Below are 24214 nucleotides of genomic sequence, written 5' to 3'. Positions count from 1 at the left end.
GTATCGGAGAGCGGATGATAGATGTATCGGCTATCGGTATCGGGCGGAGCAAGCGGCGCGCGCGTCGCGCGCGTGGATGCTGCATACGAGAGAATGCGGGCGCCTCGATGGCTGAATACGGGCTGAAGGATTTGAGGATGGTGGGCAGCGTTCACCAGGTGCCAAGCGCCACGCGGGAGTCACCGGGTGACTGGTAGGCGCATGGCTGCGGGTTGCTATTCTGGTTTGGCAGCGGCGGTGGCTGCTCGGTGACTGCTTCTCATGGCCGCCTTAGAGGGACCATGATGTCGCGCCCTCAGCGGGTGGCCGGGGACTACCTGTGGTCAGTCAGTATGGGAAGGAGGTGGAGACTGAGGAGACACGTGAAGAGACCTTGACTGGAGAGAAGCGATGCAAAGATAGCGAAGAGAGATGAAGAGATGATGAGGGAGAGTAACGAGAGGCAAGGGGGCGGTAGTTGCCGCCGTCACCGCAGCTGGAATAGCATACCGCATCTCCTCCTCGGCCTGTGCCTTGAATGGCCCCCCTCTCCACTCAAGTCACTAGAGTACTCAACACCACCTTCCCTCTCTCACTACACAACATCGTCAATCCTCGTCAACTGCTGCGCGATTTATTCAATTCCCTCATCCACCCATCATATCCCTCATCACCTTAACACCTTCCTTCCCCCATCGTCATGGACGACCAACCACGAGAGATCAGGAAGCGCACTTTACGAGCATGCGACGTATGTTATTCTCTTCTTCTCTTCTATCCTCGGAGAGTACATATACTGACATGCCTCTCCTCATCTCCATCCTCTTCTCGACTCTTGACTCTCGCGCGCATCTGACAGGGATGTCGACAGTGAGTCACCCATCACCCACTCCTCCCTGTCAGCCCCCCCCACTAACCACCCCCTCCAGTCGTCGCATGAAGTGCGAAGACCTACGCGTCAACCAGACCTCCGGCCGCAGCTCGTGCAAGGTCTGTCGCGAGAATAGGGAAGACTGCAAGTTCGATGCCCCAGTTAAGAAGCGGTGCGTTTGCGCTACTTGTTCATCCTCCTGCTCTTCCTCAACTCTTCCTAACGTCCAGCGGTCCAAGGCCCGGATGGCGACAGCGAGCGCGCTCGGCATCTCCCAGTCACCGCCAGCATGTACTTCAACATCCACACCATTCATCATCCGGACAGCAACACAGCCCAGACACCAAACTCCCCCTTCCTCCACCCACCTCCAATTCCCATTCCTCTGTTTTGCTCCACCACCAGCTCGCCGACACGGCCGCCACAACAAGAGATACCTCGCCTTCTCCTGAGGCCACACGGCGACATACCAAGGGCCCGTTGATGGGTCTATCCACTGCGCTCGTCGACGAACTGCTCGCCGTCTATTTCACCCATGTCCATGTGAGTAAACCTTGATCTCGCTGCCGCTGATCCTCTAAGAATGTCTGGCCCCTCATCTACAAGCCGCTGTTCCATATCCAGACGACCTCTCCCCCCTTGCTCCTAGCCATGCTGGCCATTGCAAGCTGCGTTGCGCCACCGGATTCCGTACATGGCGTCGACACCGACAAGCTCTTTCACATGGCTGAGCGGCAGATGCACCACTGCAGGATGGAATCGAGAATAGACCTCATCCAGTCCCTCATTCTGCTGTCACTGCGCCAGACGGGGTGCGGCGATAAGCACATGGCCTTTTCGTACGCCGGACGCGCATGCTGCATGGCGCTCAACCTGGGATTGAACCTGTCGCCAGCGAACTCGGAGTCTCTGGTAAGTCGCTCGCTCAACTTCGGGGCGCACGCTCATATCAGACCGAGTGTGAGATTCGATCGCGCGTGTACTGGAACTGCTATGTGCTCGACAAGACACTCGCAGAAGAAACCGGCCGATCATTCCTGCTGCCGTATCGCCGATCATCTACGCCGCTACCGTCGATGAGCGAGGCGGATGAGTTCGAAACATGGCCCCCACTGCCTACCTCGAGTCTGCCACTGCCCAAGAGCGTGAGGCACATCGTCCCTCGGCGCGGATACGTCATGTCGTGCTTTGTCTGGACTTGCCAACTTGGCATGGTGGTCGAAGATATACTCGACATGGATAGGCCAGGCCTTCCTCCAGGAACAGATCCCAGGATTGTGGACAACAGCCTACAGGACCGAGACGAGCTCATCCGACGTGCCGAGACGCTCTCAAATCGACTAGATGTATGGCGCAGCACCATTCCGCGCTCCATCGACGTGGACGTCATGGTTCAGAGCAACGTCAGCCCGTTCCCGCACCACGTTGTCGGCGTGTCATGGTACTACACGGCGCAGATTTTGCTGTTGTCGCGCTTCATCAAGCGGCGGAGCATGCTGCCTCCTACTGAGGCTGAGGCAGAGTTCAGCAAGCGCGCTCATCGTACATGCTCGGCTGCTGCTGAGGCAGTTGTCGAGCTGCTCGCGTATCTGGATCGACACAAGCTACTGAACCACACTTCCGCGGATATCATCCACATTCTTTCCCTCGCGACCCTCTTCGAGGCGTTTGACAGCTCGGACGCTGACCAAGCTCTCGCCGATCGTGCAAAGATGAACTTTGCGCAGTGCTGCATTTGGCTGCGTGACTGCAGTGCTTCATGGCCGGCCGCGAGCGCACACAAGCTCTTCTTCGAGGGCCTGATCCAGGGTGGCCTCAAACTCTCGGGCGACGCACCAGTCGGCAGCCCAGAAGTAGCGACTTCGCCCTCACTCCCCGAAGGCCTGCGCGCCGTCGGCCGCAACCTAAGCACGAGCGAGCGCGACCTCCCGCGCGTCTCTCTCCCGCAGGGCGGCATCTCCAACCTTTTCCAGTTGCCCCAACTGTACTGGAATCACCTAACGAATCAAATGCCCGTGCCAAACCTCGGGCTCGACCTGCTGTCACCCGACGCCGCGGGCTCGGTGCTGCCGGAGTGGCAGACGCCGGAGAGCTTTAGCGTCAACGGCAGATTCGATGGGATGGGCTTTGCGCCCTCCGATCCGCCGAGTACGGGAGGTACGGGGCCGGGGGCGTTTGGTTGGGAGCCGCCGATGGACCCGAACCCGCAGGGCTCGGACCAGGCGGCGATATACTCGGCACTGATGAGTTTCATGGTTGAGGCAGCGAAAAGCCACTGATTGTTGTACACGTTGTATTTTTAGTGGCAGTTGCCATGTTACGCGGCATTCTAGAAGCCCAAAGAGGGTGACATCGTAAGTCACCTAGAGTTGTGGCGACGGCATCAACTCTTGGCATTCCGTTCAAATTTCCCAGCCTCCTCTGGGCGACAACCCGTGCTGATCAGTAAGCTGATATCAGACATATCAGGCGGCTGATAATCAAGATAACCAGATCTGTCCGGCGTTTCCCGAATCTGGCTCGGACTGACCACGATACGACGGAGAATCAGCCAAACTGATCCGTTCAGCCACTTTACAACGTCGTGCCGGCCATCCTGCACCCGCAATCCTCACGCAATCACCCGCCGACGTCTACTTCCGGACAGTAGCGCCTGCCGCCTTCACGCGAGGTGTGGTGCAGGTGCGTAGGGCGCGTAGGCGGGTATTCATGGATAATCGGACCACAGCAGGTCAGGCGAGGCAAGCGAGATGGGCGCTGCACAGTCCGGTGAGCGCTCCCATTCTGAGGGCAGATCTCGATGCATGGGGCGGATCTGAAGAGTGGATCTGGGGACAGAGGAGGATCCGAAACTCGAGGAACATCGTTATCTTGGTATGTGGCGACGATGAGGAACGCGGCGGTGGTGGGGTGGGCGTGGTCCGTGCGTCTCACGGGGACGAGGATCAGGATCAAGATTTTGCATGACTAGGAGTTAGAGGGAGCAAGACAATGACTAAGACTTGCAAAGACCAACGTGTAGAACGAGCAAGACCAACAAGTGGTACCAGCCAGCCTCAATGAGGACAACTACAGCAAATACTACGCGGGCGAAGACCGGACCTCGCCACACAACATCTAGTTGACAACACTGACGCTCTTGCCCTTGCCACTGTCATCGTCGTCGTCGACGGGCAGCACGGTGACGCTCGCCTGTTTCTTATTGGGATCCTCGGTGGGCTTGACGCCCGCCTGGGTTGCGAAATCCGCCGCGATCTCGTCGGACAGATCCTCGGTCCGCGGGCCGGTGAAGTAGTGCCGCCCACTAGTGAACCAGAACACGGTGGCGAAGAGCCACACGGCTGCCGTGACGACGATAGCGTAGTTCATCTCCCCTGGCGCCGGGTTCTTGTCCCCTGGGAAGGAGAAGAGGACGAACGCGAATATCATCCACACGACCGCGACCCATGCGACGGGCACACTCGCGCGCCCGAGATACCATGGCCCAGGGACGAACGTGCGTTTCCAGAAGATGCGTGCAAAGATCGGCACGCCGTACGCGACGTACGGGCCCATGATCGCCAAAGCGAAGATCGCGTTGATCGCGGCTTGGTTCTCGGGATCCGCAAAGCCGAGGAAGCCAAGGGGCACGGCGGCGCCGACGACGAGCCACACCGTGCGCACGGGTGTGCCGGTCCACTTGTCGACGTGGTGGAAGTAGTTCGAGAAGGGGAGGGCGCCGTCGCGTGCAAAGGCGAACGCTTGGCGCGAGGAGGGGAGGACGAGGGATGCCGTCATGCTCACCTGCGAGACACAGATGAGGGACCAGATGGCCAGCGAGCCCTTCTGCCCAAACGCCATGAGGTAGACGTATGCGAGCGGCTGGCCGATCGCGCTCTCGTTGACCGCGGCAACGTCAGGGCCCATGCTCAGCGCGACCATGATGAGGATCAGCGTGCCGAGGATGCCGGCCGAGGAGATGGCGCCTACAATTGCGGCCGGGACTGCGATGGATGCGTTCGCGGCTTCTTCCGAGATCGAGACTGCGCAGTCGAACGAGCAAATTGTCCATACCGGCGCGAGGAAAGAGAGGAGGAATGCGAAGCCATTAGGCCACGAGGTGAGATTCGCCCAGCCCCCGAATGTGAACTTGGCCGAGTTGAGCTGGCCGCGCCGCGCAATCGGCAGCCCGATGATCGTGACCAGCGCCAGCACGACGTTGAGAATCACACTCGGCGTCTGCAGGCGCGCAAAGACCGTCGTGCCGTACGCGCAGAAGACGCCGCAGAACACCAGGATGCCGATGTACAGGCCTACCTGGGCGCCGATCGAGGCCGAGAAGTCTTCGTTCGCGACAGACGCACAGGCAAAGAACATCCCTGAGCACGCCCACGCCAGCGACGACACCGCCGCAACGTTGCCTAGGAAACTGTTGTATCCAACGAACCACGCCAGGAAGTTCTGGTACTTTGGCGGCGCGAGCCGGTGCGTCCAGTAGTACAGGCCGCCCGAAGTCGGCATCGAGCTCGCCAGATCGGCCATCGCGAATCCGATGAAGCTGATGAGCCCGGCGGAGAGGAGCCAGCCCCAGATCATAGATACGGGGCCACCGTACGGCTGGCGTCAGCGGGGGGGTATGGTTGGGAGGTTACTCACCAGGTTGTACCAGATCGTACTTGCGATGGAGGGCACGACGCCCCTTGACGTCAGCGCCGATCTGCGCCGTTGTCCTGCTCACATGATGCTGAAGGCGACGCCGAACGTCTCGAGCTTGGAGAAGTTGCGCTTCAGCTCCGGGCGATACCCGAGATCCTCGAGACCGAGGTCATCCTTCGTCAGGTGCCGGTTGCGCGGGGGCTCGGGGCCCATCCCGAACGTGTTGTACGACGGGCCGTTTTTGGTGGCCTCCATGAGTGCGGTGTGTTGGCCAGAGTTGTGGTGGTTGTTGTGGTGGTGGATGTGAGAAGATGTCGAGGGCGAGGTTGAGATCTCGTGACGAGTGGAGTTCATGCCCGAATTGAATATTTCAGTCTCCGGAGAGCGACAACAGACTGATAGAGATGGCCTACTTCGCTTGCGATCCCGATGCTTGGCAGGTGGTCAAGTGGTCAAGTGGTCAAGTAGACTGTGGATACATGTGGTGCAGCCGCGGCAGGACGATGAGGGGAGGAGGACAGGTATCTTGCCGGAGTGATGCGTATCTCTCTATCTGGTGGCTTGGCCCAGTGGCTGGGCGGGCGGCATTCAACCCAACACATACGGGATCTTCGCCCCACAGTCACGCGACGTCCGGATCAACGCCACCATGTCACCAAGTCAGCCGCGTCTGCGCAGGGGTGGGGCGTAAGCGCGCGCTCTCGCAGCTCATGACCTCGATGCATGCGGGCACGACGAGTTGACCGAAGGGATGAACGGGAGGGGGATATACGGCCCTTCTCAATCAGGCGGAAAGATTATCCCCAGGCACATCGGCATGTTGCCGTATCTCTGGCGCAAACATCCGCCCACTTGACTCTGCACAGTCCGAAGCCCATCTCCGCAAGCTGCCGCCTCCAGCTGCCACTCCCGCTCTGGGCCTGCGTCGCCTGGCCCTACGCGCTCTTGGCCTCCGTAGCCGACATTGTCGGATGCAGCTGACTCTCCGTCCATCCTTCAAGTGGGCGTGGGGCACTACATAACCTCGCAGCTCCACCACTTGCTCCTCAACTCACTCACCACCACCTCCTCCCCACACATCATGGTCTCCACTACCAACCCCGCGAACGGCACCAAGCCAAATCATGCCCTCGGCGCCCACCCCCTCGACCCCTTGACGCAGGACGAGATCCGCGCCTCCGTCGCTGCCATCCGCGCCTTCGTCAAGAAGGGCGGGTATGACGGCGAGCCTGCCTCTCCCCTCTTCAACACCATCAGCCTCCGCGAGCCCCCCAAGGTCGATGTCCTGCGTTGGATGGGTCTCTTCTCCGATAAGGAGATTGCGGAGGTCGCAACCACGCAGCCGGCCCCGATCCGCCGTCAGGCCGACGTGAGTGTCTCATGCCAGGTGCCCGCAATAGCGGCCACTAATTCACCGACTCGCACTGACCCCAGCTCCACATCATCTGCAACGAGTCTAAGCGTTCGTTCGAGGCTATTGTCGACCTCCCCTCAAATCTTCCCGCCGGCGACGACGTTGCGGCGGTGTCCGAGCCCACCGTGTCCTCGTGGATTCTCCTTGGGCGCCACATCCAGCCCTCGCTCCAGACCGAGGAGCTGCTCTGGGCCGAGGAGATCTGCCGCAAGGATCCGCTCGTCAAGGAGGCATGCGATGCCGTCGGCATCAGCCAGGAAGATCTCTATGTCGACGGCTGGTGTATCGCCTATGACGAACGCTTCCCCGAGCGCCGTCTCCAGCAGTGCTTCTGCTTCACCCGCCTCCGCCCCGGAGACAACTTGTACGCGCACCCGTGCGACTTCATCCCGGTGATCGACTCGAACACGGGTGAGGTCGTCGTCATCGACTACCCCCACTGCAACGCCAGGCCGGGCGAGCCGCACCCGCCGTCCTCGGCCGAGGCACATGCCAAGGTCCCACCCCGCGAGCGTTTCCCGCCCCCCGCGGCGCCTGCAAATTACCTTCCTGAACAGATCGTGCTCGACGAACCAAACTTCAAGCTCCGCGACACGCTCAAGCCTCTCCATGTTATTCAGCCCGAGGGCGTGAGCTACAAGCTCACGGGTCGTGTCATTGAGTGGCAGAACTTCAAGTGCCACATCGGCTTCACTTACCGCGAGGGCCTCGTGCTTAGCGGTATCACGTACAATGACGGTGCCCAGGGCGAGCGTCCGCTCTTCTACCGCATCTCGGTCGCCGAGATGGTCGTGCCCTACGCCAAGACGACGTTCCCGCACCACCGCAAGCAGGCGTTCGACACGGGCGAGTACGGCATCGGCGCCCTCTCCAACTCGCTCGCCCTCGGCTGCGACTGCCTCGGCTCCATCACGTACCTCGACGCCAACTTCATCACGCGCGCCGGCGGAATCCAGCACATCAAGAGCGCGATCTGCATCCACGAGGAGGACGCCGGCATCCTGCACAAGCACACCGACTTCCGCGACAACAAGGTCCACGTCGCGCGTAACCGCAAGCTCGTCATCTCCTCCATCTGCACCGTCGCCAACTACGAGTACGGCTTCTACTTCAACTTCTACCTCGACGGCTCGATCGAGCTCGAGGTCAAGGCGACGGGCATCGTCAACGCCTACCCCCTCCGCGAGGGCGAGCACCCCGACCCAGCGCACGAGGTCGAGGTCGCGCCCGGCATCGCAGCCCAGCACCACCAGCACCTCTTCTCGATGCGCGTCGATCCCATGATCGACGGCCTCCGCAATCGCCTCGTCACCGTCGACTCGGTGCCGGACGAGGCCGACGTCGGCTCTCCCGAAAACTTCTACGGCAACGGCTACCACGTCGTCAAGACGCCCTTCACCAAGTCGGACCAGTTCTCTGACTACGACTCGACCAAGGCGCGCGCGTGGGTAATCGAAAATCCTCACAAGAAACACTACGCGACCAAGAGCAATATCGGGTACAAGATTGTGTGCAAGGACATGCCCCCGATGTTTGCCAAGCCCGGCTCGCTGGCGTGGAACCGCGCCCCTTGGGCCCGCCACCATACCTTCGTCACCCGCTACCACGAGGACGAGATCTTCCCTTCTGAGCTCCACATCAACCAGCACCCTGGGCACAAGGACTTTGGCCTGCAGAAGTGGGTCGACCGCGCGGACGACGTGTCCGACACGGACTGTGTTGTGTGGAACATGTTCGGCAACTCCCACATCTGCCGCGCAGAAGACTGGCCCCTAATGCCAGTAGAGGTACTGAAATGGGCCGCCCGCCCTTTGAATTTCCACCGGATGAGCCCCTGCTTGGACGTTCCGTCGACAGCCGACCCGCGGTCTCGGTACGCCGACGAGGCATTTGTTGGCGGCAAGCCGGGCAGCCATGGCGCCAACGGCGCCAGCAGCGTCAACGGCCAGAGCAACGGCCAAGGAAACGGCAGCGGTGAATGCTGCGGTGGTAGGTAGGACGAACGAGTTGCAGGATGTGGGTACTAGCGAACAATACAGGGTTTGGGATCGAAGGGCTTCCACCCATGCCGCCACCACTAGTGAATGTACATGATGAGCTTGAGAGGCCATGGGCGGCATGGGCGAGGGGGCAGCGCTGGCAGCTGGCAGCCAGGGGCTGCTCGGTGTGCGTGCTGATAGCTGATAGCTTGAGGACGTGTAGCATTAGAGCGATGCAAGTCGACCAGAATTCAACGCGTGCCTCGTACTACTGTACACACTGAACCGGACGCGACCGGCAAGTGCTTGCTGGTCGTCCCAGCCTTGCTCGGCGCCGACTTAAGGCGGAGCCCTAAACAGTAGCAAGTGTGGAGGCATCAGTACACACCGTGATCTGGGGTTAGCTGGATCAAGGCAAGTTTTTTCGGTGACTCCACCCGCCACCGCACTATAAATCTCCCTTCCTTCTCTACCTGCTACCAGCTACCTGTACCTCATCTCTTTCCTGGTTCTCCACGTTATCCACAACACCTAGTCCGCCATCACCGCCATACCACCTCATCTCACTCCGTCAGCCTTCCTCCGCTTACGACGCGAGCACACACGCCCCTCATCCGCTCACAAGGCGAGCACACACGCCCTCACGCACACACACCGCCCAGCGGCGCCCCATTCATTCCCCCACCCTCCCACCCCTTATCATGCTCCGTGGTCGCCGTGGTCCTCGTACCGCTCAACGCGACGCCCTGCAAGCTGCACGTGGACATTCCGACGAGCAACTAGTCGCGGCTTACAAGGAATTTCGCCTTCCGGTCTACCGCTACGTCCAGGCGAGAACCATCAAGCGCAGTGACGCGCTTCAGGCCGAGGTTGACGCTCTTCTATCGAGGGCCAGGCCTACCATCTACGGTCATCAGATCACGTCTCTCGCCAACTACGCGGAGAAGAATCTTCCATTTCCCCCCCCTACACGTTATTCGCAACATCATGCTCAGTCATGCGAAGAAGTATGAGCGGCGACGGAAGAAGGTGAACAAGATCCCAACGGCAAGTCATATGAAGCAGTACTGGGTACAGTTCTGTGCAGTTTGGAACCTCATCATGCCCTCCAAAATCACCCCCAAGGAGCGCACCCTGATGAGGACGTCGCACTTGATGTCGCCGGGATACGCGGCTTCTGCAAGGATGTGCAGCACAAGCCGGTCATCAACTCCCAGTCGGTGCGCGATCTGCTGAAGGGCGTGTGGACCCAGGCGTTCACCAGGTGCATTCGACAGCGAGTCGCTATCATCACCTTCCTCGCGCTCTCCGTGAGTACTGGAGCTCGGCCTGGCACGTTTGTGCCGAATAGACTTGTCTTTTGGCGACTCGTCTCCCCCCACTTCTTTGATAGTTGTAACGTTTGACTAGATGCCCTTCAACAATTCTGAGGAGGCACGCAGCCGAAATTAACTTAGAGCTCTTGTTTGTCTGGCTTGCCCTGACTGTCATGGCGCCACTAACGGCTGCACCACGACCACGACATTACACGGGGTCCAGGTCGCGACGCGCAGAGAGACTTATCACGTGACTTGTGCTGGTCTAGAACCACACCATCTTAACAGCGGAACGCAAACGCCAATCACACGATGCATGATACGTCTGCACAATCTAATGCTGACAGCACGGGGCTGCATGGTCAGTCGCTCGGAATGCAGTAGTGTGCCCTCCATGAGAGTACATCCACATTCCGCCGCCAACGTCATTCACAACGCCGTCGGCAACTACCGCGCCGGCTGCCCACTTCCGCCCCTCATGTAAGCCTTGCGCCGGCCTCGTCCGGTCTTAAGACTGCTCCGGGGCAGTTGAGCGCCCGCGCCTTTCTTCTGCTAACACCTACACTATGCCGCAGCCCTGCTCTTTCGACGACCTTAAGAACCGCTCCGGCCCGCCTCTGAACTCCTGGGGCCTCTGGGGCGAGGACAACGAGCTTGGGCAGCTCAATCTCATCGACGCGGCTGCTGTCAAGCGCGGCCGCGACGCAGTTAAGCATGGCATTCCTGTGTGTCTTAAGTGAGTTTATCTCTTCCTTGCTTCGCGACGCCTGCTTCTATAGACCTTGTGGCCTCACGCTCCCCGGCTGCGTTGCGCCGCTGCTCCGCGGCACCGCTGACATCAGCCTTCCCATGAAGGGCCGTCCGATCAACCCCGGCCGAGGGACGATCCAGCATGAGCTCCTGCACAAGAACAACCACTTCGACGACAAGGTGACCTTCAACACGCAGTACAGCACACAGTGGGACGGCTTTGCGCATGTCCCGTACCAGAACTACCCGGAGGCCGGCAAGTACACATACCACGGCGGCCTGACGCACGACGACATTTTGGGCGGGTGCACCAAGTTCGGAATCCACAGTAAGGCAAGAGTGGTACACGCTGACGTAGACCTCGCGAAGCACCCCGTGACGACGCGCGCGCACCTGCTTGACATTGCGCGGTGGGCGGACAAGCACGGCGTGAAGCTCGACCACTTGAGCACGAACACGCCCATCACGCTCGACATGATTCAGAAGTGCGCGGCTGAGACCGGCGTCACCTTCGAGAGCGGCGACGTGCTCATCATCCGCACTGGATTCACTGAGGCCGTGTACAACCTCCCCGAGGACAAGTACAAGGACTACGACCCGATGAAGGGCGCCATTGGCGTCGAGCCCAGTCCTGAGCTCATGCGCTGGGTCTGGGAAACGGGAATTCCGGCCGTGGCCTCTGATGCGTGCGTTTATCATCTTTTGCAAACTGACAGCAGCTTCGCGTTCGAGGCGTGGCCGCCCAAGGCTCGCGGACCCATCACGCCTTGCGTCCACGAGGTGTTCCTCGGTGGTTGGGGCCTGCCCCTCGGCGAGCTGTTCGACCTGCGCGAGCTGAGCGAGAAGTGCGCCGAGCTGAACCAGTACACGTTCTTCCTGACGACCATGGCGCTCAACATTGAGGGCGGGGTGGGGTCGCCGCCCAACGCGCAGGCCATTCTCTAGAGCGATGCAGGAATCACCCTGGCTCCGTCAGGACCCGGACGTTCTCTTGACCATCACCCAGGCAATGTGGCGGAGTGGTTAACGCGATTGACTAGAATGAGCTAATCAATTTCCTTCGGGAGCGCCCGTTCGAGTCGGGTCATTGTCGATTCTTTTACTTTGAGAGGGGCTCAAAGGAGGAGTCGCGCACGTCCCTCTCCTGCACGCGACGAGTCAGTGTCACAAACCGAGGCGACCATTCCGTTGCATTCTCGCTCCACCCTCAGAGTACGACCACCTACGGACGCGGCGTGTTACACATTTCACACTTATCTACAGGCTCGTTACCGTACGTGCACAACGGGCACATCCAGCTTCCATGATTCGGTGTGGCGGCAGACGGGATATCACGGTCTGTGTCGCCGCGACGGATACCTAGGCCCACGCCTTCGATTGGCTCGACTCTCTTAGCTTGAGTTCGGCAGAGAGGCGAAAGCGGCGAGAGAGGAGAGGTGGGAGACAATTGCTGCGGGGACACAGGACGAGTTAAGAGCGTATTGGCGGCGCCGCACGCGCCGCACTCGACCGCATGGTGATCATTGTGCAGCGTGCACTGCGGGCAAGTCCATTGTGGTGCGACAGCGCCGCACGCCTCACATGTCGTGTTCGTGTTCGAAAGGGTGCAGATGGAGCACCGCCACGTGCGGGGCAGGGGGATGGGATCGAGGGGCGGGCTATCGGGCGCTGGACACCATGGCGAGAGGCCCGGCGATGGGTTGTTTCTTATCTCCGCAGATGGGCGGGGGAGAGCGGGCGCGTGTGGACCGAAGAACGGCGAGTTAGGCGACGACACGAAGGGAGACTGAAACGGCGTGGTTCTAGCTGAGCGCGATATCGTCGGGCGGTCGGGACCGGGGGACGGTGAAGGGAACGAGGCGGAGCGCTGCGAGTACGACGACGGGGCTCTGAGCGGCGTCGAGGGCGGGACAAGCATGGGGGACGGAGAGGGGCTGCTGCCGAGCGCGAGGCCGGGAGAGCCCCAAAGTGAGACATCAGCGGAGGCTTCGAGGGGGACGAGCGAGGGCGTGGGCGGGTCAGGCGGTCTGAGGCCTGCTGTGGGCGGGGGCGTGAGCTGGAATGCTGGGGAAGTGCCGGAGGCAGGCGCTCTGTCGGTGGTAGATCTACTAAAAGGGTCGAAAGCTGCGCCCTTAAGAGACATGGCTTCGAACGAAGCGACGAGGTCGTGCACGGGTGCAGCGTCTGCTTCCGTCGGTGCAGGTTGTGCGTACGTCGGGAGATGTATCTCCGACAACGGGACTTGAGGAGGGTGCACGCCCTGTGGATGCGGGCAGGACGGGGGTCCGTCAGTCGGAGTGGGCGGCGGCGGGCCGGGTAGCACGTCCGAGCCGATGGAGACCGCGCGGGTCCACGACGTGTACGTTCCTGGACTCGTTGGAGAACGTTTCGGAGTCTCAGGAGGGCGCTTGGCCCGGGTAGCAGGAGTTGCTGGGCTCGGAGACACCGGCTGCGGAGTGGGCGGGAAGGCGGTGGTGAGGTGGGGGGGGCGCGGGCACGGGGGGCGTGGTGAGCCGTAGCGCTGGACGTGGCTCCCACGCCCCCCGGTGCGGAATGGGGTTGGTGGGGGTTGCGGCGGTTTGGTGGGGTGGCGTGGGTTGCGGGGGTGGGTAGGCGTGAATCGGAGGTGCCGTGAGGTAGCGGTCATGCGAGGCCAGTGCTCTGGCGCCGGAGGCGGCTGAGACTGCCGATGTTGCGGAGACATCGGAGAGGTGGCGGTCTTTGATGACTCCATTACCTGAGCTGGAGCCGGAGGTGCTTCTGTCCTCGCGTGACTCGGCGAAGGTGACCCCTTCGCCACCGTCCTCGAAGTGGTGGGGGTTACTCTCCCAGTCTGACTCCCATGCTGCGACCGACGGGAAACGCGCCTCGAAGCTTTCCTCGCTGTTGGTGTCCGTGTCAGCCCCGACGTTCACTCCATTGGGACGTTTCGTGGGTTTCGACATGCCGGAATTTGGACTCTTCAGTTTGCGAGGCTTAGGGGGGATAAGCGGGATGGCCTTGGCGCGCTCGGCGCCGTTTTGGTTGACGAGGACCCACTCCCCGCTCATTTGGTTGCTCGAGAGGTATTGGACGGGAGAGAGATTCTGAAGTACTGCAGCCTTGGGTCAGCAGTTCGCCCCTGCGAAGCCAGGAGGAGGCGCAGATGGTGAGTATGGTGACGACAGTGGTCAGCTTCGTCAGTGTGTGGCGTGTGAGCGTCGTTGAGGTATGTAAGGCGTATGGGACGTAGGATAGATGATGCAGAGATGCAGAGAGGCGGAGGCATGAAACAAAGGATGGATCGGATGGATCGGATCTGCGCCGCCGCCACAATGCACTCTATTAACCCCGGCCTGTACAGAACCACCGTAAACAAGTTGACCCGCCATCATCAGTCCTTCTCGTTCTTGACCTCATCGAACGCGATGCAAATCGCCGCGATGAGCGCGAGGTCGACGCCTGGTGCCACGGTGACATAGTACTGGCGTGAGCTCCGACCACCAACGACGTACTGTCTGCTTGTCCGCAATCCATTCGCGCAGGTGCAAAAGCTTGCGGCTGATCTGCGCGACGGGGATGTTGCCATTAAGCGTGATCGTCGTGCCCAACCCGAACATGTCCCCGCGGATGCTCAGCTCGCAGTTCTGCCCCGTCACAGCATTACGGAACGTCGCTGTCATCTTTGTCCCCACTACCATCAGCCTGTCTGCGGGCACTCACGCGCAATGTTGCGCTTGACGCGAAACACCTCGTGCCCGTTTGCATCCTCGGCCACGAACGTGCTCATCAGCGCGATGAGCTTGTCGCGCATGCTGAAAAGCAGGTGGCCCGCTGCGTCCGTCACATCTAACATCAGCGGAGATGGGTGGCGAGTCACTTTTTCGCTCCCGGAAGCTGATGATCTTGCCCTTGCACCGCACAATCGTGTGGCCTGTCGCGGCGTCCTTCACGCTGAAGTCGTCACCGGTGAGGGAGAAGATCTGCTCGCGCAGCACAAGGGTCACGGGGCCGTGGGAGATGAATGCCGGGAAGACGGCTACGGGAGGGTGGATAGGGGCAAGAGCGACGGTGCGCGGAGGCGTGAAGAGCCCCATAGTTAGATGAACGAGGTTGTAGGAGGGCTGTTTTTGGATGGGCTGTAACGGCTGTGGCAAACAATTGACGTCAGATCACTTCAGAAGTTCGATGATTATCGTTGATGATAAGTACAACGGCGGCCACTCAAGAAGTCAAGGACAAAGCAGACAAACCAAGCACGGGCCGACTACCGTGCAGGACACGGGCTCACGCACGGGGCGAAAAGGAGATGACATTTTCAGAGGACTCCGCAGGACGACATGAGGTATGTTCCTCAAGGGTTTGCCGTTCGATGATGCTTAGACACAGAACTTTCTCACCTCATCGCTTGAATTTCTCAGAGAAGCAAGTGCAGTAGCGATGTGTTATCTTTGATTCATATGCGTGTCCACAACGATGTGGATGTAAAGATGCCAACGATTTACTCTCCTACAGTCATTGCATGCACACACCGAAAGCGGGTAAAGCGTTGTAAGGGGTCATCGCTCTTCTCTGTCATAAGAATCAGTGGAAGTGTGACACGCCCGATATTGGTGTGCCATTGTCGCCGACGATCCGAGAGTTACATCGTGTTTGCACTGTTCACGATAGCATGGACACATTCTCTGCCATTCATCGCAGTGCAGGATCTGGGGCACCCTATATTCTACGTCGGCTCTGCGCTAGCCTGTATGCCTCTACTTCCAGATCAGTTTATCAATGTCGGTTTAGGAGCTTAACTCCCGAGCTGCTCAAAAATTAAGCAGGCGGCGACTGCGAGCGAGATGTCAAACCCAGGCGCAACAGTGATGAAGTACTTCCGTCAGCCACGCCAAAACTCCGGCATACAGTGTCCTTGTTGACGATCACGCTGGATGCTAGGCGAGGTGGAGACGTCGCCGAGGTCGAGACGACGGGTACGCCTTCATCCAACAGAAGTACGTTGCCGTCGCCGTTGGGTCCAAACATGCCGCCAGTAAGGGAGATACGAGCTTCAGTGCCACACGGGAGGGCCAGAGACGCTTTGAGCGTGCCATCGGCGCCCGAATCAGCCCATGCCGTAGGTCATCTCACCAGGCGCCGCAACGCGCATGTCGGCGCGCCGGCTAGAGTCGTGCGCGTTGATCTCGGTCACCCCATCGCGCACACGACGGGGGAAGAAGAAGATTAGATTGCCATATGAGTTGTACAAGCCTGCGTAAGTTGTCTAGCCAGCTAGACATGGACGTGAAGGGGACGCACATGGGCTAGACCGGTCAGTCCGGAATGTGAACAGCAGGCTGCCCTTTTCGGCGTCTCGAATTTCGACCGTGTCGCCTCGGGGGGCGGACCACGCGCCGCGCTTGAGGGCAAGGACGACCTCGTGCCGCTCGAGATACTTGACGTGGTGGACGACCGGGGGCGAGACGATGGGAAGTGGCGCTGGCATGAGTGGAGCTGGTGAGGTGGCGTGAGGCAGGAGTGATGGGTAGGTCGTAGTAAGCGGGTTGGCACGCTATCGGGAGTGCAAAGAGAGAAGGAGTGTGGGTCGTGCGCGCACGCTTGCTCGCTCGGACGTTGCGTAGGACTTGTAAGAGCGAAGCCACGGACCACCATGGGCGCTTGCCCACCGGGCGGCATTGCGGCGGGGCCAGCGGCTGCGAGGGTCTGAGAGCGTGATGGAAACGCTATGCATGTAATGTGAGATATGATCAGGCTGAGAAAAGCACAATCGCTCGATGGCCGATGCAGAGATGTTGTTGCGAGGATGGCTATTCATTAATTAGTAGTTGGTCCATTGACTTTTGCCACCACGCTCAGGCACGGCACGTGGCGTCCGGTTGAGTGGACCGCGCTCCGCGATACGCGGCAAATACAATAACAAATACAGGCGCGCGCGATGCCCCTCCCATCGCTCTCATCTCTTCACCACACTTCACAACGGATGCCCGTACCATGGCACTCACCTCCGCTGACATCTACGAGGGCGCCACCCTCCCCGATGTCATGCAGGATGGCCGCCTTTCCGCCGTCTTCGCCCTGGACCCCGCTGCCCCAACCGTCAAGTTCATGTTCACGATCCGCATCCCCTCCACCTCGGACTACGCCGCCAGTGAGAAGGCCAAATTCTTTCTCATAATCGAGGTCCTGCCAATACGCTCGGGCGCAGAGGCCGATGCCGAGGCGCGAGACAACATTCAGTGGCTAAACAAGTGCGCTGGCCAGAATGCCTCGGTCCAGCTCGGCGGGCTGCGTGTGAATCGTGTTGTGAGCGAGGACAACAGGCGGAACGTCTACTGCAGTGCAATGGGACCACGGGAGTTCAACGTGCGTGACCACAAGAAGGTGCTGCGCAAGAGTGAGTGCTTTGACGTCGCGGTCTAGGATGTGGAACGGTGAAAGTGGAGTGGCTAATGGCAGGATCACGCATCCGCACCTGTCCGACCTGGCAATTCTACACGCCTTCACCAGCGCCACAACGTCCCAGTCGGCCAGATCCGAGGCAACGGATGAGAGAAACGTCTGCTGAGCTTTCCCCGCCAAGGCAGCAGCCACGGCCCACAGGCAGCACAGGTGGCCGCCTTACCACACCCCTCGACACTCCTGAGGGGCCGCGGCTGAGCCTGGCCAAGCCTGTGCCTCTCGCGCCGCAGCGCAGTCGGTCACCTCGTCCGCTTTCGACACACGCATTGCAGTTCAAGAGCCTCAAGCGGCCTGCTGAAGGCGGAAACGATCTGGAGATGCGCTCCGAGAAGCGTTTGCGGGCCGAGCCACCCTCTGCCGCTGCGCAGGCGGGGCCGTCCCGTATGAATGACACACGAGGGGCACCGGCGATTGCGCGCCCTTTCCCTCACCCGACATCGGCGCGCCCTCCTCGCCCTCATCCTCCTGTCTCTGATCCCCACACGGAATACCTCGACCTGGGGAACGCTGTCGCCGTGCCTTCTCCTCGCAATGCCACCGGACGCCAAAGCCTCCCCTCGCCGTCCACGTGCATAGCCAGCCGCAACACTCTTGAGGTGGCATTGACGCAAGAGAGTATTGTTGTTGACCTCATCGACTTCACCCACCCTTCCACGCCCTCGACGTCCGCGGCCTCTTCACCGCAACCCGCCCCTACCTCGGCACCGGCCCCTTGCCATTATCCCCATCCTTCAGCTTCAGCTTCGGTCCACCCGCGCGGACCTTTGGAACCGCCCCAGACTCATGAGTCGAAGGAGCTTTCCGTCGATGTTGAGCGTGAAGATGACCCCGAAGAAGCCCATGATCGGCCGATATCACACAGCCGGAGATCCTCGTCAGCTGCCCCCGATCGGGCAGCACGTCGGGCCACCCTTCTTGCCGAGCTGCGTGACTTAGAGGAACAAGAGCGCCGCGAACGACTGGCGGCGGAGCGTGCGCGACTGATCAAGGCGCACGGCGAAGTAGTGAACCCTGTCGTCGAAGGCGAGCACAATGCCTCACCGCTTCGAACAAACCCCAAGCATCTCAGGATAGAGGAACATGAGGGAGAACAATCCTCGGTGTTGCCAATTGAGTGTGATGCTGACGGGAGTGAGCCGGCAGCAGCACTCAGAAACCGACATCCAAGCGAGGGCGGTAATGTTGCGCAGGCACATAGAGGCGATCATATAGGGGCCTCGGTCCCGGCTCTAGGGGCCCGAGTCGATTATCCGCCTCCGTCTGCTGCGGCTCGCGCAGAACAAGCGGCAACAGTCATCAGCATCCGCCGCATGGAGGAGGAGCGTGTCCGACAGGCAAATGCTACACGAATCGCCAAACAACGGGAAGAGGAGGAACGTCTAGCCGCTGAGGCGTCGAAGCTGCAGGAGCCGTTCACGTCAGGGGTGAGCGTTTGCAAGAACGGCGCTGACAACAGAAATGGATTTACAAACCCCTGGCCATGCTCAATCCAAATATGAAGACGGACCAGCATGTCATGGGTGTGGTGGTCGAAGTAAGGCAAATCAGGCCAACGAAAGGTCGTGAGTGTTGTTGCTTTCCGCCCGCGAGTGCTGACCTCCCAGCGGATTGCGCCCTCACGCTCATCATCGCCGACCCTACCACCCACACCGATGGACGAGCGAGCGACGACCGACAGGTGACCATCATGCGCGGACCTATTGATCTCAAAGCCCACGACTTCGATGTGGGTCGCCCTGTACTGTTCCGTCACTTGAAGGTAAGCTGCTCGCCCAGCCGTCCACTGACTCAAGATTACATCGTGGAACGGCCGCGCGAAGGGGCAAGCCTTCAATGATTCTCTGAGTCAGTGGTACGTTTTGCGCGGCAAGAAAGCCCTGCCAGGTGGCCAGCGCAATCTCGCGCCTATCGGCCCAGACGAGATAATGCGCCTCCAAGCTCTGGAGCGGTGGTATCGTGAAGGCGGCGGCGACGATGTCCCCGCACCGATGCAAGGTACATCCGTACAAGCTCTATCAAATACGAAGTTCCGCACCCTCGGGGAGATCGTGGGTGATCAGTTCTTTGACACAACCGTCAAGATCGTGCACCTCATCCGCCTGAACCGGACGATGGGCTCAGACTTCTCGCCCAAGTATGAGTTGTATGTCTGCGACGGCACCGTCAACCCACAAGCGACGCATAACTTCCACAACATCGACATGGGCGTTCCGCCCGGCGCGCTCATGTGCCTGACCATCTTCTCTAGCGCGCCGGAAGAGGCCGAGAAGCTGTTTGAGGAAGGCGCCATCCTCCACTTCAAGAACGTCCGGTCGAAGTACTACCGGGGCGCAATCGAGCTCAAATGGAGCGAGACAGTGACGGATCAGCAACTCGCTGCGGGCTGGAAGAACAAAGCATGCCGCCTCGTGGACCCCAACCAGCCCGAAGCGGTCGAGATTGAGACGTGAGTGCTGGCACACTCAGTGCTGACGGCAGCCGCCTCAAGGCCATGCAGGCAGCGCACACGCGCGGCGAAGCTATCTCCACCCCTAACCCCGGACCGCCCTCCGCCTCCACTACCACCGCCGCCGCCGCCGCGGCCCTCCCGCCGCCGGTCCATCCCATATCGACCCTTCTCATGACAGGATACACAGACGAAGCGGCGCACCCGCGCTCGACGATCTCCGAGATCCTTGCCAACACGACGGTTCCCAACCGCTTCCGCCTGCTCGCGCGCGTGCTAGCTCTCACACCGCGTTTCCCCAAAGGTGCAAGTGTGAACAAAGCCGGTGCCGTGTCCAAAGGCGAGCTCGCCATGCTGTGGTGCAGGCGCTGCAAGAACAACTTCCCTTCAGCCCACTGCCTGAGCTGCAACGACATGAGCCTCAAGCACGCCGAGGTGCGCTGGCAAATGCTTCTCACGCTCGAGGGCGAAAGCGGGGGCCAACTCGATGTCGTCCTGGACGGCGATGCGGCCGCCGCCGTCCTCCCTCCTCTTCCCCCGCTCACGCCCGACCCGAAGGAAGTGCGCCGCCTTCGCGGGCGCCTCGTCGATCTTAGGGCCGCGGCCGAAAATGTCCTCCTTGGTGCAAGGTTTGATGGCGTGCGCACACGGCCCCTCATCGACTGGACGATTGAGAGCTATGCCACGGGCCCGAGCGGCAGGCTCGAGTACCTCCACTTCCGTGTGTTTGGGATGCGCAAGGGCAAGCAGTAGGAGGATGAATGTGCTGGCGATATGCAGTCTAATAGTATGTCATTGTATCAGCAGTCAATGTACAACCGGCACACGTTTTTGCCTGTGTCGAATCGATGCGCCCCCTGCGTTTCTCTTTCGCCTCGCCCAGAGCAACATCATGTTGTACATTAACTGCCCTTGCTGTAAGTGGCACGGAGCCCCGTGCGTGCATGTGCCGCAGTGCCCGCGGAAAGGTCACTGCTTCCCCTGCCCTCTGGCTGCCTAGTCGTAGGCCTCCTCCGCCGAGCGGCGCACAAGGCGCTTGACCTTCTTCTTGTAACCTGACGTCAGCTGCCATCGGCGCCGTCGCTCACCATCGTAGTCCTCGCGAACCTGCTTCGCCGCGTCGACATTGGCAGGCGAGTTGAGGTCTGGCACGTCCGCAGAGAGGAGCGAGATGACAGAAATGAGCTGACGTCAGCTCTGCCAGCGAGGCTCAACTCACAACACTCTCGACAGTGTGGACCGGGAGCCATCGCTCGCTCGCGTCCTCGTACCCCCACTCGTCCTCGCCTGGTGCGTGCTGCGGTCAGCGAAGTCAGGGCGCAGACTTACGAGGATCGACACGCAAACCTCGCCCTTGCGGCTCCCCGAGTTGTACACGTTCGGGTGCCACATCTCAGTGTCGAAGATCATCTTGGGCGGGAGGATCGGGTATTCCTACGATTAGCTCTGCTCCGTCCACATGTCTCGAGAACAGACTCACAGGCGGGAAGATGAGGCGTGCTTTGAGGATGGCGCCCTCGTACAGTGTGTCGGAGGGGCTGTGCGGGGGAAGGTGTGCGCAAGGTGAAGGTAGTGACACGATCGTGGGCGATGGCAAGATGGTAGAGTGGTGGAGAAACCGAAGCCGCAGAAATGCAAGTCGCGTCAGCCCCATCGCGGGAAGTGGCGCGCATGTACGCATGTGCACAGCGCCCCGACTCACCCCATAATGACGATGGACCACTCGAGAATGTTGTCATCGTCAACAAGGCCCGCGCTGAACCCATCTACGGGGTTCTTCTGGAGATCTGGGGTCAGCGATTGTCTCGGGACTGGGTTGACCGCCGTGACCGCACCGCCCTCGCACAGCCAGGGTACAGTCCCAGAGCAGACAGGCGAGCACGGAGAGCGAGCCGTCCACGCCGAGCAAACCGCCACACGCCTTCGTTCTTCACCCGAGATGTACTCACCACGCAGCTGCTTGCGGAGAAGAAGGGAGCTGTTCGCCGTGTTGCTCAGTGGCGTGCCGGGCTTGCTGGAGGTCGGGCGCGATGTAGGGTAGGGCGGCGTGCCGGTGCCCGTGCCGGGACGCGTTGGGGGCATGGTGTGTCTGAGACGAAGCGGGAGGTGGTGCACAAAGCGGGGGGAGATGGAGATGGAGGTTGAGAGGACAACGATAGCGAGATGGCCAGAGGTGATGACGAAGGAACGCCCAGACCCGAAGGAGGGGCCAAATAACATTCGGGCATCTCTTTAGAAGAGATTAGGCGCGTCTACTAATCTTGCCACTGTGCGTGGCATACTCTCCCACGGTGTCCGTGCCTGGCGAGATTTCTGAAGTGGAGTTGGGCCATGCACATCCCGCACGCCAGAAAGCATCAACATCAACCACACCACCATGTCGGCGCTCTCCAAGATCGCCCAGCTCGAGCAGGCGTTGACGGAAACCCCGTCCGACCCGAACCCGCTCCTCCCGCTCCTCGCGGCGGCACGGCACGCGGACCCCGAGGTCGCGCACAAAGCTGCCTGGGCGGCCTACCGTGTCTTCGGGGCGCAGCTCGCCGCCGGCCGCGTGGGCGGCATCACGGGCGAGCCCGGCGCGGCCGGCGAAGCAAAGGACGCGCGCGCATGGCTCCGCGACCGCCTGCTGGACTTTATCGGCATTTTGGGCGGCATGCTGAGCGACTCGGAAGCGTCGTTGCGCGTGAGTACCCGTAATATCGCGCTGATTCCAGGCATCCGCGACGCAGCTCCTCTTCGGCCTCCTCCCGCCGCTGAGCGCGGCCGCGCGTGTGCCCCTTCACCTCCCGTACTTCCGGATGGTGGTGCGCGCGCTCCTCCTCCCGCAGCCGAGCCAGCGCGGCGCAAAAGGCAAGGGGAAGAGCAGGGAGATCCTTCCCGAGGCGCAGGAGAACGGGGCCGGCGAGCTTCCCGCCGACGTGGTGGAGACCGTCGTCGACGAGTACTGGGCCGCATACGATGATCTGCGCCTCTTCTTTTTCCGCGAGGTGGCGGCGCTCGTAGCCGCCAACGAGGTCGGGCAAGAGGCCGTGATGGCGCAGCTGGCGCCGCTCACAAACCTCCCGAAGAAGCAGGAGGACATCAACACGTTTTTCGTGCCGGGGCTCGAAGCGGGCGAAGAGAAGAGCAAGAAGGCCAAGACGGGCGCGAAGAAAAAGGGCAAGGGCAAGGACAAGGAGCTGGACGCCCTGCCGGAGTGGATGGAGACGTACGACTCGGCGTCGTCCGACGACGAGCCGGCGGGCGGCAAGCGCAAGCGCACGTCGGCGCTCGGCACCGCGGCGGCGGTTCACTCGCTTGCGGCGCACACGAACGCCTACACTTCGGCATGGGAGGCTGTGCTCTCCCGCCCCCTCAGCGAGGCGTGGACGCGCCGCGTCCTCGCAGGCCTGCACGGGGAGCGCGGCGTGCTCGCGCACTGGGCGCCGGCGCGCCGCGTCCGCCTCGCCGACTGGCTCGGCGGCACAGTCGACGCGGGCGGCGCGCACGCCCTGCTCGCCATGAACGGCCTCTTTGTCCTCATGACCGCGTACAACCTCGACTACCCCCGTTTCTACGAGCGCCTGTACGCGCTCCTCGACGGCGAGGTGCTGCACGCGCGCTACCGCGCGCGCTTCTTCCGTCTGCTCGACACGTTTTTGCGCTCGCCCATGCTTGGCGCGGCGCTCGTCGCGGCTTTCATCAAGCGCCTCGCGCGTCTCGCGCTCGCCGCCCCGCCCGCGGGCGCCGTCCTCGTCATCCCCTTCGTGTACAACCTCTTCAAGCGGCATCCGGGGACGATGGGCATGCTCCACCGGCTGCCGGATGAGATGGAGGGAGACCCGTATGATGAGAACGAGGTCGTGCCTGGTAAATCCAAGGCGATTGACAGCTCGGTCTGGGAGCTGGCCGCGCTCAAGAACCATTATCTCGCGAGCGTGGGGACCATGGCTAAGATCTTCAGCGAGCAGTTCACAAAGCCAGAGTTCAACCTTGAAGATTTCCTCGACCACGGATACGGCACTGTGAGTGGAACACTCGATAGTTTTGCTGACTCCAGCTCTTCGAAACAGAAACAAAACGTCGCATCAAAAACGCGCCCGCGCTCAGCGTGCAACTTGAGCTCGGGCAACCTGCAGACATCGCACCGCTGTTCCCCTCGGCAGGGCACGAGGGCGAGCGCGATGCGGTGAGCGAGCTATGGGCGTTCTAGACCGGGCGGATCAGATGGCGGGATGATGCTGCACACAGGGTTTTTAGATACAATACATGTACTAGGTCATGGCGATTTGTCACTGTGACCGTTCAGGAAATTTTGAATGGTGGTTGCATGGGCGCTGCGCTTGCCTACAAAATAGAAGAGAGCGAAGCGAAGTGTATTATGGGAGCAAAAGCTCATCGAAA

At 60.8% G+C, this 24214-nt stretch overlaps 10 protein-coding genes across 10 annotated transcripts; 5 read left to right on the top strand and 5 right to left on the bottom strand.

The window, feature by feature from the left end:
- Positions 1-679: 679 nt before the first annotated feature.
- On the top strand, positions 680-3129 carry COLE_03558 (uncharacterized protein; the record flags this gene model as incomplete). The annotated part of the gene is made up of 5 exons (XM_065626296.1): positions 680-730; positions 922-1022; positions 1081-1393; positions 1433-1762; positions 1804-3129. The coding sequence occupies 5 exons, from the start codon at positions 680-682 to the stop codon at positions 3127-3129; spliced, it is 2121 nt and encodes a 706-aa protein (XP_065482377.1).
- An 838-nt stretch (positions 3130-3967) lies between these two features.
- COLE_03557 (uncharacterized protein) lies at positions 3968-5698 on the bottom strand (the record flags this gene model as incomplete). Its single annotated transcript, XM_018420534.1, has 3 exons — positions 3968-5446; positions 5486-5528; positions 5568-5698. 3 exons carry the CDS (start codon positions 5696-5698, stop codon positions 3968-3970), a joined length of 1653 nt encoding a protein of 550 aa, XP_018275752.1.
- An 868-nt stretch (positions 5699-6566) lies between these two features.
- On the top strand, positions 6567-8896 carry COLE_03556 (uncharacterized protein; the record flags this gene model as incomplete). Its single annotated transcript, XM_018424368.2, has 2 exons — positions 6567-6854; positions 6920-8896. 2 exons carry the CDS (start codon positions 6567-6569, stop codon positions 8894-8896), a joined length of 2265 nt encoding a protein of 754 aa, XP_018275751.2.
- A 1864-nt stretch (positions 8897-10760) lies between these two features.
- Positions 10761-11889, top strand: COLE_03555 (uncharacterized protein; the record flags this gene model as incomplete). Its single annotated transcript, XM_018424367.2, has 4 exons — positions 10761-10930; positions 11037-11272; positions 11303-11630; positions 11664-11889. 4 exons carry the CDS (start codon positions 10761-10763, stop codon positions 11887-11889), a joined length of 960 nt encoding a protein of 319 aa, XP_018275750.1.
- A 277-nt stretch (positions 11890-12166) lies between these two features.
- Positions 12167-13678, bottom strand: COLE_03554 (uncharacterized protein; the record flags this gene model as incomplete). The annotated part of the gene is made up of 1 exon (XM_018426991.2): positions 12167-13678. One exon carries the CDS (start codon positions 13676-13678, stop codon positions 12167-12169), a length of 1512 nt encoding a protein of 503 aa, XP_018275749.2.
- A 639-nt stretch (positions 13679-14317) lies between these two features.
- COLE_03553 (uncharacterized protein) lies at positions 14318-15020 on the bottom strand (the record flags this gene model as incomplete). The annotated part of the gene is made up of 4 exons (XM_065626295.1): positions 14318-14407; positions 14439-14628; positions 14661-14772; positions 14804-15020. The coding sequence occupies 4 exons, from the start codon at positions 15018-15020 to the stop codon at positions 14318-14320; spliced, it is 609 nt and encodes a 202-aa protein (XP_065482376.1).
- A 698-nt stretch (positions 15021-15718) lies between these two features.
- COLE_03552 (uncharacterized protein) lies at positions 15719-16411 on the bottom strand (the record flags this gene model as incomplete). Its single annotated transcript, XM_018426990.2, has 4 exons — positions 15719-15799; positions 15832-16004; positions 16057-16176; positions 16225-16411. 4 exons carry the CDS (start codon positions 16409-16411, stop codon positions 15719-15721), a joined length of 561 nt encoding a protein of 186 aa, XP_018275747.1.
- A 506-nt stretch (positions 16412-16917) lies between these two features.
- COLE_03551 (uncharacterized protein) lies at positions 16918-20584 on the top strand (the record flags this gene model as incomplete). The annotated part of the gene is made up of 7 exons (XM_018426989.1): positions 16918-17320; positions 17383-17766; positions 18664-18809; positions 18842-18947; positions 18990-19144; positions 19179-19831; positions 19864-20584. The coding sequence occupies 7 exons, from the start codon at positions 16918-16920 to the stop codon at positions 20582-20584; spliced, it is 2568 nt and encodes an 855-aa protein (XP_018275746.1).
- A 243-nt stretch (positions 20585-20827) lies between these two features.
- Positions 20828-21913, bottom strand: COLE_03550 (uncharacterized protein; the record flags this gene model as incomplete). The annotated part of the gene is made up of 7 exons (XM_018419883.2): positions 20828-20886; positions 20920-21016; positions 21051-21128; positions 21161-21265; positions 21312-21369; positions 21534-21618; positions 21781-21913. 7 exons carry the CDS (start codon positions 21911-21913, stop codon positions 20828-20830), a joined length of 615 nt encoding a protein of 204 aa, XP_018275745.1.
- A 295-nt stretch (positions 21914-22208) lies between these two features.
- Positions 22209-24023, top strand: COLE_03549 (uncharacterized protein; the record flags this gene model as incomplete). Its single annotated transcript, XM_018425850.2, has 3 exons — positions 22209-22514; positions 22546-23835; positions 23871-24023. 3 exons carry the CDS (start codon positions 22209-22211, stop codon positions 24021-24023), a joined length of 1749 nt encoding a protein of 582 aa, XP_018275744.1.
- Between the last annotated feature and the right edge of the window lie 191 nt (positions 24024-24214).

This window comes from Cutaneotrichosporon oleaginosum, assembly GCF_008065305.1.
Source record: "Cutaneotrichosporon oleaginosum strain ATCC 20508 chromosome Unknown ATCC20508_contig03, whole genome shotgun sequence".
NCBI classification, from domain to species: Eukaryota; Fungi; Basidiomycota; class Tremellomycetes; order Trichosporonales; family Trichosporonaceae; genus Cutaneotrichosporon; species Cutaneotrichosporon oleaginosum.
Note: the sequence above shows the minus strand (reverse complement) of the source record. Positions and strands in the feature narration are given on the sequence as shown.